The sequence below is a fragment of the Mchenga conophoros genome, linkage group LG18, assembly GCF_057382185.1.
Source record: "Mchenga conophoros isolate Kocher_MC1m ecotype Shallow Benthic linkage group LG18, M_conophoros_male_GT1.1, whole genome shotgun sequence".
Lineage (NCBI taxonomy): Eukaryota > Metazoa > Chordata > Actinopteri > Cichliformes > Cichlidae > Mchenga > Mchenga conophoros.
The window spans coordinates 8,624,677-8,638,885 of NC_140543.1; the positions used below are offsets into that span (position 1 = coordinate 8,624,677).

At 40.3% G+C, this 14,209-nt stretch overlaps 1 protein-coding gene across 7 annotated transcripts in view; it reads right to left on the reverse strand.

Moving 5' to 3' along the window:
* Window positions 1-349: 349 nt before the first annotated feature.
* LOC146553157 (rho GTPase-activating protein 12-like) overlaps window positions 350-14,209 on the reverse strand; it is a 61,797-nt gene continuing 47,937 nt past the window's right edge. For 2 of the 7 annotated variants that reach the window (XM_085253441.1, XM_085253442.1), the window contains exons 4-19: window positions 12,981-13,196; window positions 12,526-12,606; window positions 12,111-12,239; window positions 11,896-11,958; window positions 11,396-11,470; window positions 10,730-10,791; window positions 8,177-8,258; window positions 6,008-6,109; window positions 5,053-5,151; window positions 4,461-4,563; window positions 3,987-4,106; window positions 3,466-3,564; window positions 3,196-3,273; window positions 2,474-2,608; window positions 1,990-2,095; window positions 350-1,711 (exon numbers count right to left, since the gene is read on the reverse strand). In XM_085253441.1, coding sequence (XP_085109567.1) covers window positions 1,537-1,711; window positions 1,990-2,095; window positions 2,474-2,608; window positions 3,196-3,273; window positions 3,466-3,564; window positions 3,987-4,106; window positions 4,461-4,563; window positions 5,053-5,151; window positions 6,008-6,109; window positions 8,177-8,258; window positions 10,730-10,791; window positions 11,396-11,470; window positions 11,896-11,958; window positions 12,111-12,239; window positions 12,526-12,606; window positions 12,981-13,196 — 1,725 coding nt within the window. In that variant the 3' untranslated portion in view covers window positions 350-1,536. Of the gene's footprint in view, window positions 1,712-1,989; window positions 2,096-2,473; window positions 2,609-3,195; window positions 3,274-3,465; window positions 3,565-3,986; window positions 4,107-4,460; window positions 4,564-5,052; window positions 5,152-6,007; window positions 6,110-7,208; window positions 7,332-8,176; window positions 8,259-10,729; window positions 10,792-11,395; window positions 11,471-11,895; window positions 11,959-12,110; window positions 12,240-12,525; window positions 12,607-12,980; window positions 13,197-14,209 lie in introns of all 7 variants that reach the window. The other 5 variants (XM_085253447.1, XM_085253445.1, XM_085253443.1 and 2 more) reach the window with 5 other exon arrangements.

Consider the following 14,209-nt stretch of genomic DNA (forward strand, 5'->3'; position numbering starts at 1 on the left):
AGATGTTTGCCGATCACTAAAAGAAGCTAGGATGCTACACAGTTATAAACATGTGACCTGTTGTTATTCCCATTTTAAAGAGCATTCCAGCCTTTCTGGATCGGGGTTGTAATCGACAGGTAGATGATTATGAGCATGCACCGTTTTCAGTTTCTCACTCACAGATCCAAACAGCAAAATAGCAATACTGAAAATCCTCAGCTAGAGTATTTAATAACCAGCTGATGATGTCACAATTGCCATGTCCATCTGCTGCTGAGTTTTAAAAAAATGGTCCTACCCAGCCCTCTGTGTTGTGATGCGGTGACTAAAATGCATGAACAAGTGCAAAATCAACAAAGAACGAAGATTTAGAGTATCTCTTATTTGAGGTCTTTAATTCAGTTAGACGCCAACAGTACTGACTCAAAGGTAAACCTCCACATCCCAGTTCATAATTTTATTTCTCAGGTCTGTTGGTTACACAATGATCACACAATAGTGATTTCTCCCTTGCATCATATATATTTTTAATACTCCAGGCGTACTTATATTTACTATTTTTACAATATATTGCTATTTAATTCATTCATTCATGAATCCATCCACCCTCCCCATTCACATGCACACGCACAAACACTGTACAATATCGTTAATTTGTTTTGTCCCCCCCAAGATGATGTTCTGCCCACTGTTAGATGATTTATTCTAAAAACTAAGAAGGTGGCGTGCAGATGCAATACCGGAGGCGATAACCTTTATGTGTTCAGAGGACCTTGGTCCTGTTTCTCAGCAAGAAAATACAGAGAAGCAGATTCAAAGAGAGGGGGAATGATCCACTTAAACTAAATGTAAAAAAAGAAAAACTAAACAAACAAAATAAAAAAAACAACAACAAAAAATATTCTTCCCTCCTCTTCTTGTTACAGCGTCAGCATGTTTCACCTTTTCTGTCTGAGGGTAAAGAGTCCACAGTTTGGTTTCCTTCTGTTGGTTCCTCAGTGTGGTTCATACAGGAGTGACTATACAAGTAATGAGATTTACAGTACAGTACATACAAGCTGCATCCAGCATCATAAACCCCCAATACTGCTGCCTCATCTGTAAATACAGCCTACTGGACCTGCTGCTGCTGCTTTGGCCTCAGTCAGTCTGTGCAGTAGTTCAGGCTTGCTTGGCCTAGTAAGTAATAATAGTTTTAGGAATCCAGTGATAGGACAGAAGGACGCCACCTTTGCAGTAAAGTGGCACAAATACAGCTGCGGGAGAAAACGAGACTGAAAAGTGCAAAGAGTCCAAACTTTTTGGTCGATAGTTATGGATGTTTTCATTGTATATTTTCGGTTGGCTTTGTTGGTCTAAGATTTTGAAGATCGGAGAAGTCAGCAACCAGAGAAGCCAGGTTGGTAAGAGTTCAGGATAAGCTGGCCCAGACCGGGGCAGGGCGAGGCTGGGCCGGGTTGACCCGAGGCCTGCCACACTAGGTTAGGAAGAGCTCTGCACTGGGAGAGGAAAAGAAGAAAAAAAAAAAAGAGAGAGAAGCTCATCCTGTGGCATCTACCTTCCAAAAATGCTCTCATACTCTAGCAGTATAAGCTCTACAATCTGGTTCTGATACACCATGTGGACCGCCATGTTCAGCGTCTCCGTTTCAGGCCGCAGCAGCGTGGGGCCGAATACGATGGCGACGCTCTGGGTCGTCATACGGTTCTCCTCGCCGTAGTCAATCACTCTGGAAAAAATAGATAAACCCATTGTCAGTTATTTACCGTGCAAGGTAATATGGAAGCCAAAGAGTGCTCAGTACTCATTTGTTAATTAACTGAGCAGTCATCAAGTAGATCAATCTTTTTTATTTTCTTCCATTATTTAACACCTTTGAGTTTGCTCATGTTGAGAATGAAGCCCTCTTATGATTGAATATGATTTTTTTTAATATTTAACTTTTGTTTTCCTAGGAGGGGAAAAATCAATCAGGGAAAAATCAATAACATGGTGTGCTGCTCTTACTTCCTGAGGTGTTTGAAGAGAGCCTGCATGGTGTCGTGGTTGGGTTTGGGCAGCTGTCTGACCAGCTCTTTGATCGACTGAACTCGATGCTTGTGGTCAGATATTTCTGCAGAAATAAAGACAAAATCCATCAAAGTCTGGATCCATCACAAAGTTACACCAGCTCACCAGTACAAAATCCAACATATCTTTACTTTCAGTGAGACAATGATGAGAAAAAGTGCACTTCGATTCACTGACACTCATTTTTAAAGCGTTTTCAGAGAGAGGTTTGGTGACTGCAGCTGACCCTGCCTGTCTTTACAGACCCTTACAGTAAATACAGATGAGTCCCTGGATAAAAACCCAGGAGCTGTAGTCCTTGACTGAGTTTGGGTCTTTGCTGTTTGGGTGCTGTGAACCAGCTGTTTAAAAAGTTAACAGGATTCCACTTAAGGGATACTACAGTGACACTGCATTTATTTACAGATACAGAGACACATACTGATGGCGCTGACAAAGTCGTGGAAGAGACTGTAGGTGAAGAGGGGCTCCGGCAGCTCTCTGAAGAACATCTTCAGGGCTCCTGTGGTCACGTGGATGTCCTCCCACTTCCCGTCTGACAGATTCACCTTCTCATCTGGTGACAAACACATGTGAACACCACTTAAGTATCTTATTGAGAATAAAAGAAAGGAATTCAAGTCAAAATATCTTGTATAACACTGTATGTAAAATATTATGCTCATCTATGACCTGAATGAAGCAGTTTTAGCTTTCTCTTCCTTTCTGTTTAGCTTTTGTCTGGTTGGTTTGAGCAAAAGGTCAATGGAGCTTCTAGAGAGCTGTGTGCTTAGAACATCAACACCATAAAAATCATAGGGTTGAAAAAAAATGTGAAAATGAGCTCCGTTTGGCTCATAGGGATTACCAGATTACCTGTACTCCTAATGTAGAACTTTGACAATATTTAACATGACTTTAAAGAAATATTTACATTAAAAAGTGAGAATATTTAATGCTTTGTAAAGTGTTGTGCCATAAATAGGTGATGTATCACACATCAAATTGTGTTTTTAAAATCGTGTTAAAAGCTCTTTAACTGATTATTATTACAAAAAAGTACGTTTTGAATATTTTTCGTCTTTACTTTTCATTTTTACTCCATTATTCACTTCAGTGGTATCTCTGCAATTAAAGGCAGAGGCAGTTTCAAAGGGCACTTACCGTGATTGACAGCAAAGCGGAGTTTCTGTATGACTGCCAGGTTCCCGCTAACTCTGTACAGCCCGTCTACCGACAGACCTGCAGGGATCAACACCAGGTTATCAGTATCTGTAAATTAACCTTAAAGTCTGAGTAGCAGAAAAGCACAATCAGCTAAAAGGAGACCACAGTCGCACCTTATTTCAGTAGGCAGTAAACCTCACCTTTCTTTTATGACAGGGAAGAAAACAGAGAGTAGAATGATTTTCTCTTAACAGCAAAGTTACTCACCGTTATTCTCCACATTGTCAATGCACATTTTGACAAAGTTCGGCACCGTGGTGTTCTCCCTTTGACACAAACTGGAAAGAGCACAGCCAAACACCTGATCTGGAGACAGAAAATAAAGAACGGTCATAAAACAGACCAAACACACTAGTTTGCTTTCAGATCTCAACATTAGACCTCTGGTACTTCAGTGCTTTTAGTTTTTATTAGAGTTTAAGGTACAGAAGGCGAAAACGAATCATAAATTCCTGATTTATGTGTGAAAACTGGACTCTGATGTCTTAAGCCAAAAGTCTTAAAAGTAAAATAAATAACAAGAAACACACCAAAGCTCACGTGATGCATCCAAATGTACGGCTCTAACCTTAAACGGCAAGCGGTGGTTAAAAAAAAAGCACTGATGTGTGCTTCTTTACTGCTGTCATCACATTTCCAAACCTTTGCTGCTTGTAACATCTTTTCAACTTTCCACAGAAGAAATGAAACCGAAAACATTTCGAGTGTTGCTGTTGTTTCTTTGGCACCTTTAATGTATCCCTTGTCCTTGACGGTCTGAAGGGTGGGACGGCCGGTCAGGAGCTTCTTCAGCTTGTGCCTGGTCTTCTTGTGCTCGGCGGAGTCCATGCTGGTTGAGGGCTTCATGGCTGTGGAGGAGACACGAGACAGGACGGTGTTATCCACCATTCGTCTCAGCACGCTGATCGCCATGATGTTTTGGAGGAGTGAAACTGATAAGCTATTGTTTTATAGGGTAAGGAGGGCAGATGAGGTTGCTGAGGCCTTTGACCAAATAGGCTTGTTGTTGTACTTTGTGCTTTCACTCATGTATCCCTTCTGCTCTTTGTTAGAGGAGTCATGCACGTTAGTCATTTACTGCTACTGTAAATATTTGGCATGTGATGATTTGTGGCTACTTTCAGTCATTTTTAGTCACGTTTTATTTCTCGAATCACACCCTGAATGAATGAATGAATCCCACCATTTAACAGCATGCACACCTTTGGCTTTCTTGGAGTCTCTGCGGTCTTTCTCTTTGTCATGTTTCTCCGCACCAGGCGACTCGGGCATGTCCGCCTCTATGGGGTCATCAGACTCACTGGCCTAATACACACAGAAAAAAAAATACACGCACAAGGAAATAAGATACAACCGCTTGTAAAAGTCTCAAAAGGTGCTCTTTGGCCTCTGGAAAGAAAACAATAAACTCTCTATCTTCTCGGTTTAATTTTCATGCTACTCTGCTTTTATGTAGCTTTGAAGTGTTTATTTCCATTACAGTTGCTGGTTGTAGGTTTTCCATAAATGTGAAATTGCGTTTCATTCAGACCATAAAGCCTATTGTTGGTTAACGTTTTCCCTCAGTGGGTAAAAATGAGCAGCTGCTGTTTAGTTTGTGCTCAGAGCAAAAAGGTAACTGCGACACAGCAGTCCTCTTTGTTTCTCTTATCAGACACCCGCACAATGTCAAACCCGGACGTATTCCTTCATGCTGAACCACAAATCTTCTCACTGCAGATGATTTAAAATGGACTTTATTCTGTTTGAAACAGATGGAAACTATATTGACAGAGTGAAGGTGTTGCTGCTCACATGGTTGCTGATGGTGTCCTGCAGCGCCTTGAACCAATCGTTGACGACGCTGTCGTTTTCTGACTGGATCAGCAGGTCTGTTCCCTGACGAGTCTTCAGCTGCAGAGAGGCACAAATCGTTTTTCTCATAAACATTTTGAGTTTGTGAGTGCAGCACTGACTACTGATTAAAATCACAAAACATCCGAATCCACCAGAGCGATAGTTTATTCTCTAAACATTTTACAATAACTGCTGGATGTCCTGCATATAAGAAATTGTGAGACCCACCAGAGAAGCTTAAACCAGGAAAAACCTGTTATACTTCATAACTGAGAAATATTAACATCACTCAATGCTTTCTCCACCTGAATATGAAACATTTACTTCAATCAAGCAAGCCGTCATAATCTGCAGTAACATACATGTTACTGTTTCAGTAACTGGCTGTTTGTTTTGTCATTTATGTATTTAGATGCTTTAGCAACTCACTGGGGACAGCAGAGGAAAATCATAAAACAAATTATAGCCAAATCTTGCACATTTACATGGCACACCCAAGCACTAATGTTAAACAACATACACAATCGCTTTTTGATACAATAAACAGAAATAAAAGCTCAGGAGTAAGTGCTGGATTTTTTTGTTTGTGATGGCTTTTTGTTCCTTTCTCATGTTTTCAACGTTTGTTCATAAAGTAAAAAATGTGTTTATTTCATCTGTAAATAACGCTACTAACTTTCTCATGTTTAAAAGAAATTACAATTTCGATTTCAACGCTGTAGCTTTTTCAATAGTTGAAGTTCTTTAAAATGTTTGCACAGATGTATAATATGACAGAGGCGAACAAGAGATTTTGGTCTACAGGTAATAGATTTTATTTTGATTCTGAATAAAAAATGATATGTAAAAACAGTGATGCCTCATAAAAAGCGATAAAAGCAAAAGACTGGATGTTATTTAAGATCTCCCTCACCTCTATAACGTGCTTCTTGCTGGACTTGTCTTTGGAAGCCCAGTCCACTGAGCCGCCCTTCAGATCCACTGTGAACTCTGGTTTCGATTGACCGCCTCCAAACTGGACAGAGACAGAAAAACAATCATATTAACAAACAGAGGGCCTGCTTATATACAGGGGTCTCCTTTTTCTTTGATTGTTGAACCATGCAACAGCTCACATCAAAGAAAATAAAAAGTCAAATGATAACGGTGCGCACGTCAGTCAAGTTTCTGCCCAACTGTAAAATTTTCTTAGCTTTTAAAGTGTGAGGAAGAAAACAGAAGAATAGTTTCAGTCGAGGCCAAACACTTAATGGTGAATATGAATGGAGAGTTGTACTACTTGTATTTTCAGCTTTTTCCTTGCAAGTGTATTAGATGTGGTCGTCCTAGTTGCCTACTCAGTGCTCTGCTGCCTAATTTACTGCTGAAAACAAAGGCTTAAATATGCACTTCCCTTCAAAGGAAGACAAGAAATAACATTTAAAATGTCCAACTGCCTTTACGATAGAGTAAAGTGCCCATCACCACCTAAATCAGTACTAGGGACTCAATGTAATTGCACACACTTTGCTTCAGTATTTCCTTTTCTTGGCACACCAGGTGTCTTCACCCTTCAGCCAATTGGCTGACGAGACTGATGACTTTTTGATAGTAGAGTTTAAAAAAAAAAATCAAAAAAAAATCTAAACAATAAGAAAAACAAACAAACAAAAAAAACATGCATTTGATCCAAATTCACATGCATATAAAACGTAACTCCAGTGATTGATCTGTAGTCTTCCTGTGTGCTAAACAAAAACAAAAAAAATGACAAAATCCACCTGTAGCACTCGTTTCACATCAGGAGCTCATAAACCAAAGGCAGTCCAGAAAAGATTGATTTGCACAAGTACATCTAAAACTCAAGGTAATCCTGCTTGTGTGAGAAATCAATAATTGTGATGCCCTGCAGATCTCCATCCCAGTTTTCCATTTCTAACCAAACAACTCTATGATTAAATTAAATCTACATCCTGTTTGTCAACCCAGAGATTAGCAAGTAATGACAGCAATATTGTCCCTTTTTTTGAGTCATGCCAGTGAATATTAGTCAGAGCATGACAGACAGCAGGAAGATGGCATGCAGAGAAGTAGGAAGAGTTGGAAGCACGCATAAGGAAGGAGGAAGAACATACAGAGGAGGCTCGGTTGAGCCTTGAGCAGCCAAAGGAGACATCAGGTTGTTTCTTAGCTGACGGCCTCCAGTTACTCAACAGTGACAGGAGCAATTCAGGGAAGTAGCCGCTCTGATAGTATGGCTGAACAGAGGGATGGAGGGAGGAATGAAAGAAAAGGATGATGGGAGGATGAGGCCAAAGGTAAAGAGATGGAGGCATGGAAAGAAAAGGACACATACAGAAGAGAGAATATTCAACTCCCCCTCAGTGACCTAACAAACAGCCTGAAAAATGTTGTGCAAATTTTGAAGAGATGGGGTTTATATAATAACCCCAGATGCAGGGGAATAAGTACAGAATACAGAGGCATGCTTAATTAATTCAGAAGTTTAACCTGTCACCGAGTTTCTTAACCACCAGCTAACTATATCCAACAGGTAAAGGAACAGTTAGCAGCCAGGCTGCCCTTGAGACTGAGATAACAGAAACCAGATAGTCATCCAATTCAAAAGCTTAAATGCACACAGTGTTTCTTAACACTCCTACATCTGCCCTTCAGATCAAAGGAACTGACCTGCATTATAAATAAGCAGAACGACCTTTCCACTGAGACTGACCTTTTTCAGGCCTCACTGAGTTAGTGAGACTTCACCAAAAGGAGAGGTTACCTCCAAAATATTCCCTAATGTATGAAGCTATGGACTGTGTTAACAAAGCTGCAATCAAAATTGAACTGTACATAATGAAAAGGATACTGCTGGGCATACATCTAATCATGAAAGTCGGTGTTCGATACAGGCTGTGTCAGAAGCGTAAGAAAGTGAACTCAGATGAAAAAGTCCCTGAAGGAGGTCTTTCAATACAACAGAGCAGCAGAGCCACATTAGTAACTCTTTTCAATGGCCTTTAATGTTCACAAAACAGTGTGTGGCTCTGTTTTGATACGAAACGACAGCTTTTAATGGCAGCAAGTTTCTATCACTCACCCAGCTAGTTCCACCTCCCTGTCCTTTGGCAAACAGGAGCGTTGAACCTTGGAGGACGGTCCAGGAAGAAGTCCAGTTCTTCCTGTAATGGATGTAAATAATAATAATAATAGTAACAAAAAAAACATACTTCATGTACTTAAAACAAGTGCTGAGATTAGAGACAACTACATCATGTACATGCAAGACAGAAAAGAATTGGAGAAACATTCACGGGATCGTTTCTATTGTTAATTTACTGAGAGTACTTAACTGCCTCCTTTTTTGTTTTTCAATCTTTTTGTCCTCCACTCATCCGACAGGGTAAAAGACGGACATAGTCACTTTAACATCACCCACAAGTTTATGAAGTCTAGTTTTAAAGTCTTAAGATAAGCATCGTTGCCATCAGCATCGCCGTCTTGCTTTTGAAGCGAATGTGATGAACAAGGGGTGGGTCTAACTGTGAAGCTCTGGCCAGTGACTTGCCCATCAGAAACCAAATAGTATAACCTGGATACATCCTTTCTGACCCTTAGAATGACCAGCATGTACCAAACAGACTTCAGTATGACCTGAGAGGAGTGACTGAGGACATTAACTCATCTGGAAAATGTTTACTGAGGTGAAATGTATGAGCCGATTTCTCGTATACTTCGATAGGATCTTAAGTCTTTTTGCAGCCTTTTATTAGCTATCCTCCTTGTGGCTAATAAAAAGAATGCAAGTTCAGGTTCTTCTACATTTGCTTCACTTTTCATAGAAAGAAGCTACGTCCATTTAATTTATTTTTTTTTCTAATGGCGTCTATAGCCTGTATTTCAACTGGTGTAACAAAATAATTTCCAAAATATTGGAAAAACAGTATCGTGTGTCATGCTGCATTGTTTGGAATTTATAAAGAAAAAAGTAATGACAGCATGCATCAATCTTTAAGTTTATCATTACAAAGAAACCCTAATGTGGTAAATAAAAGAAAAAAACAAAACATCTGCATGGGCTAAACACATTACATCAGCGTCGCATAGCAGGCTGTGATACTCATACTCATATGGGAAGAAGTTCAAAAAAGCTTCTAAGATAGACTACCATGCCCTGGATGACTCAGAACCTACACAGACAGGCTGTGAAATATTTGACAGTAAAGAGATGTCCTAGCAGCAGCATGGTGTCCAGAGACTACAGAACGTCAAACATTCAATAATGATGGGCAAAATACCTCTGCTGAGCAGGTAGGTCCTTTATTCAACTTCCTCTCACAAAAAGTGAGAGCAAAGGATACCGCTGACTGACATTACAGGGTTGGTAAATACTTTCAAGGGTTACCTAGGCAACTGGAGTCTGACCAACCATCAGCCACAAAGTACTACATAAGTTAATTGTTTCCAGTGTGGACCCTCTTTGAGAAAGCAATTAATTTGGACAAATTGTGGCCTATTTTTTAACAACACAATGATTCCTGGTGCAACTTACAGGGAAATGTGCAAAAAAGCTTTTATTATTATTTTTTAAATCATGAGGGGACTAGCCTAATAAGAGAGACCCTCTGCTGTGCTGATAATAATACTGAGAGAGTATTACTCACTGGGGTTGGATTTTCTCTATAGTTCGATTGTCCTATCATCCCCCTGCGGCACTGCTGCCATGGCAGCAGAGAAGGTTAACCTTCACCTAATAAGAGTAGTGATATCCAACCTCCATAATGCACAACGTGTAAGCGACAAACAGGAGCGCCGGGTGTTATGAAACATTTACACACTGACAATGTACAATGTTGACTGATTTGGCTGACCACGATTATTTGATGTAGTGGCAGAGATATCAGCTGAAGAGCTAAAATGGTGTTAAGTCACAACATTAGCTGATTCTGTAGTTTAGTTCTACTAAATAATTCAGTTTTTTTCACTGTGTAAAATATTTCACTTGTCTCTCCTACAGTCTTCATTGCACCATTATCACACACAGCAAAGTCGTTCACCAACAAAAATAAAGAAGACGAGTTAAACGAGTACCTCTGCAAATACATTGTCGCCTGAAGCTCCATTTAAAAAGCAAATAAATAAATCCAATAGTCATAAATAGGCATCGGCTTTTTCACACACACTAAAGGACTGAAAAGTCCAGGTACGAACCTGTAAGCCCACCTGAGCTACAGGGGTGGCTGTAGCTCAGGTGGGTCAGATCAGCCACTTACCAGAAGGTCGGTGGTTTGATCCCAGGCTGCTCCTTGCCTGCATGCTAAATATCCTTGGGCAAGATACTAACCCCATGTTGCAATCCATCGGAGTGTGAATGTGTATGAATGTTAATTAGAAAGCACCTAGAAAAATGTGCTGGTGTGAATGCACAAGTTGTGTAAAGCGCTTTGAGTAGAAAAGCACTATGCAAGAACCATTTGTGTCACAAATGTTGGTTATATGTGGAGACATGACCTGAAACTATGGCGAGGCAGCTTCAGTTTATTTTTAATCTCATATATTGAAATTCTTTTATGGGTAATGGAGAAATTGACTGGCAAACTCATCAATCCCTTTAACCATAATATTAATCATCATGCTACTTACTACTACTTACCGCACTTTCTTGCTATTTTCAGTGATCTTTGTCACATTCAGAATTCCACATTTTTCAGATGGCTGCAGAGGGGGAAAAAAATTAATACACAGTTTTAACATTGATTAATTTTGATAATTCCCACAAAAAGAGACAGAGAGAGATGCTGTTTAATCTTGGTTGCTACTGCTGTATAAAAACACCACCGCCACCACCAAACATCCCACCACCAGAATAATAACAGCCTTTAGCTTGTAGGCAAAAAATCCAAAAATCTACTATACCACTTTTCTGAAAGGCAGAATTGAATAAATGAAAATGTATTAGAATAAACTAACGTTAAAACTACTTGTGCAACATTCAGACAAACACGGTGATTTTTGGTGAATTAACCAACTCAGGGAAACAATTTCTGACAATATAAAAACTTCTGTGTGCTTAACCAAGGCCAAGAAATGCTTTTATAATCCACAGTGCTGCTTATTAACAGGATTTCCTACACAGGTTTAAGGTATTTGTTCAATTGGACTTTAGTTTTCCTTCAGGATGTTGAGCTTCTTTTATTTAACTGGGACAAAGACCTGTGCAGGAAACCTGCCATACAACATGTGTCACCATCCAACAATCTGAGACCACGTTAAATCCCTGCAGGAGGTGAAGAAGGTGAGGTTAGTGGTGAGTACTAACAGAGGCGGGGGGCTTGGGAGACGAAGGGCAGGAGTCAGAGTCAGGAGAGGGGGGCTTGAGACCCAAAGGAGCGTCCTAGTCAGGAGACAGGGATGAAAAAAAGAAACAATGTCAAATGGGCTAACAAAAGAAGGTTAATGAGAATATGATGCAAGGTTAAGGAGACACGGACAACTGAAAGAGGGTGATGGTAATTAGCAGTGAGATTATAATGTGTGTCTAGTACCTGTGTGTTTTCCAGGAGACACAAAAGGATTATTAATTAAGATGTGGATGCAACTACAGTTTCTATGAGGTTTCATGCAGCTATAACTACTTCATGTTCAGGCTAATCAGTACATTTTAAAGACAATCATCCAACATTGCTGCAAAAGTCCAGTTTGTGATTAATGCAAATTATTTAAATTAAAAATAAAATCAACTGAGAGTTAGAAAGGAGGTTTAATAATCACTCCGGTTGTGCGATTACGGTCATGCAGGCTGAAGGAACAGACACTGACTTGGTGTTTGTATGGATGTGGGCGTGCAGAGCCTGTTCGGAAACGCCTGGTTTTTAACAGCCGCTGCAAAGCAATCAGTCTACAACTGAAAATCTTAACTCAACAAATATCTCGGTCTATTTTTAAATCCAGGTGCAGCAGGAAACCTTAAGGATAAGTAAGGTGCATGAGGCTAATAGTACAATTTGACAATTTGTTGTATAGGGGTGTCAGACCTTGTCAGCTGGGTCCTGGACGTGGGCGCTATGTCTCCACTTGGTCAGGACGATGGGCTCCACATTTCTTCTGTCTAGACTGCGGGTCTTTGGAGCATCCCCAGAGGGTTGGGGAGGGGAGTGGTTGTACTTCATTGAAGAAACAAAGAATTGCATGACTTCAGTATACCCATAAAACCATTTTTTCATTAACAAAAAAAAAAAAAGCCCTTGCAATAATATATTAAATTATTAGGTGCAGTAGAGATGTCGCAAGTATTCTCTAGTTATCGCTTGTCGCATTGAAGTATGAAGCTTTACCGCCCCATCACATGTGGTCCATCCTGTGCGGTTGTGCAGCACGTACACTGTGCTCACCTGTACGACAGGTCAGTACGCCATTAATTCTCATCGCTCGACTGTTTTAGCGTCTCACCTTCGGCAGCTCCCATTCTGACCTGGAGCCGTCTGCACTGTAGTAATAAGGTCTTCCCTGGTCATCAACGTGCTTTAACCACTGAGCAGACACACCGGAGAAAAATCATTCAGTGGTTTGAATCCTAAAAATGTATTTTATTTATATATTAATTTTCAGCCTTCTTTTATATTGTCTTGATTAAGATTTTATTAATTTATTTTCTGAGTAGATTTGACCTAATTGGGTTTCCTTTTAGTTACACATAAAAGCCATTAAAACAAATTATGACAATAAGAAAATAATAGGTAAAAGTGTGTATAGTTTGGTATCATCATAGTTTCCTTGTTAACAGGAAACATTTGTGCTGTGCCCCCCAAGCAGAACTTTCCAGCAAATCAAATCAAAACCTGCTCCCACGTGCAGTCCCAGAAACCCCCAGCAGTAAAGACAGATTGGAGCGGAGCAGCCGGTACCTTCTCGTTAGTATAGTCACTGACGTACAGCGTGTGACCGTACTCGTCCATCTCCTCCGACCAACCACGTGGCGGTGAGCCATATTGGCTGTCTGACTGGCTAGAGTAGGTAGAGTAGGTACTGAAGCAGGTGTCCTCCGATGACAGAGGCTGCAGTCGACCAATAGAAAGCGAGAGAAAGGGGAGGAAAGACGGCGAGAGCGAGAGAGGGGTGGTCTGCCATTTGTTTAAAAAGAGAAAGAGACAGGAGAGGGCAAATTTCACCACAGCGTTGGAGAGAAAAAAAGACAGTCATGCACCCAGAAACAATAAATCATCAGTAAAACACCCAACACCAGTTTGATTCAGTATAGAGACCCAGAAATGTCAACAGAGTGCTAAAAATGTTCTTGCTTGATTTTGGCCAGTGATGAAGGCAGCTCCCGCACTGTGGCACAGAACAGATGAGGGGACAGTGCCTGCTTTGGGCCTGAAGGTGGCAGTGTGGTGCAGTCATTTAATGAAACAGAGGCTGAGTCAGTATTAGAGATGACTCAGGGGTATGTGGTAAGTCACTAGCGCGTGTGTGTATGTGTGTGAGCTGATTATAAAAATAGTCATTCACTGTTGATCAGCTGTAGTCATCTCATTTGAACTGAAATACAGCATTGTGGACTTTTACTCATAGCTTTTCGAGGACAAATCATTCTGTTGTTGCGTCAGAAAGAAAACAAGAACTTTCATTATCTCCGAGATATATTCTGTCTGATAATCCAAATCTCCCAAAACAATCTGGCGGGGCTGAAAGAGCAATTCTGCAGTTGCCTCCGTCTGTCTACGCGTATAGCAATGTGAGTGAGAAGACAGCCACAATATGTGATGAAGTACTGCCACGGCACATTTGTTTTCAGTTTAATATTTGTCTCTGACTCATGCTTTGACGCTGGGTGAGTATATATGAACAACTTCTGTGTACAAGCGGGTTTATGTAACTGTGTGCTTGTGAGAACCAGTTTGACTTTGTCAACATTTTTGCAACATCAGGTGATTAATGGCTCACCTGTTCGAAGGTTTAACAGTAACATTTCCGAGTTCATGTTGTTATAAAAATTGATGCGATAACAATTGGGACTTAATTTAGATTAAAGGATTTAATAAAATATAAACTTTGTCAGAAGAGCTGTATAAAGGCTGGCTGCACCTGCTTTATTTTAATGCTTATTTAAAAGGGACAGTACATATTAATTATG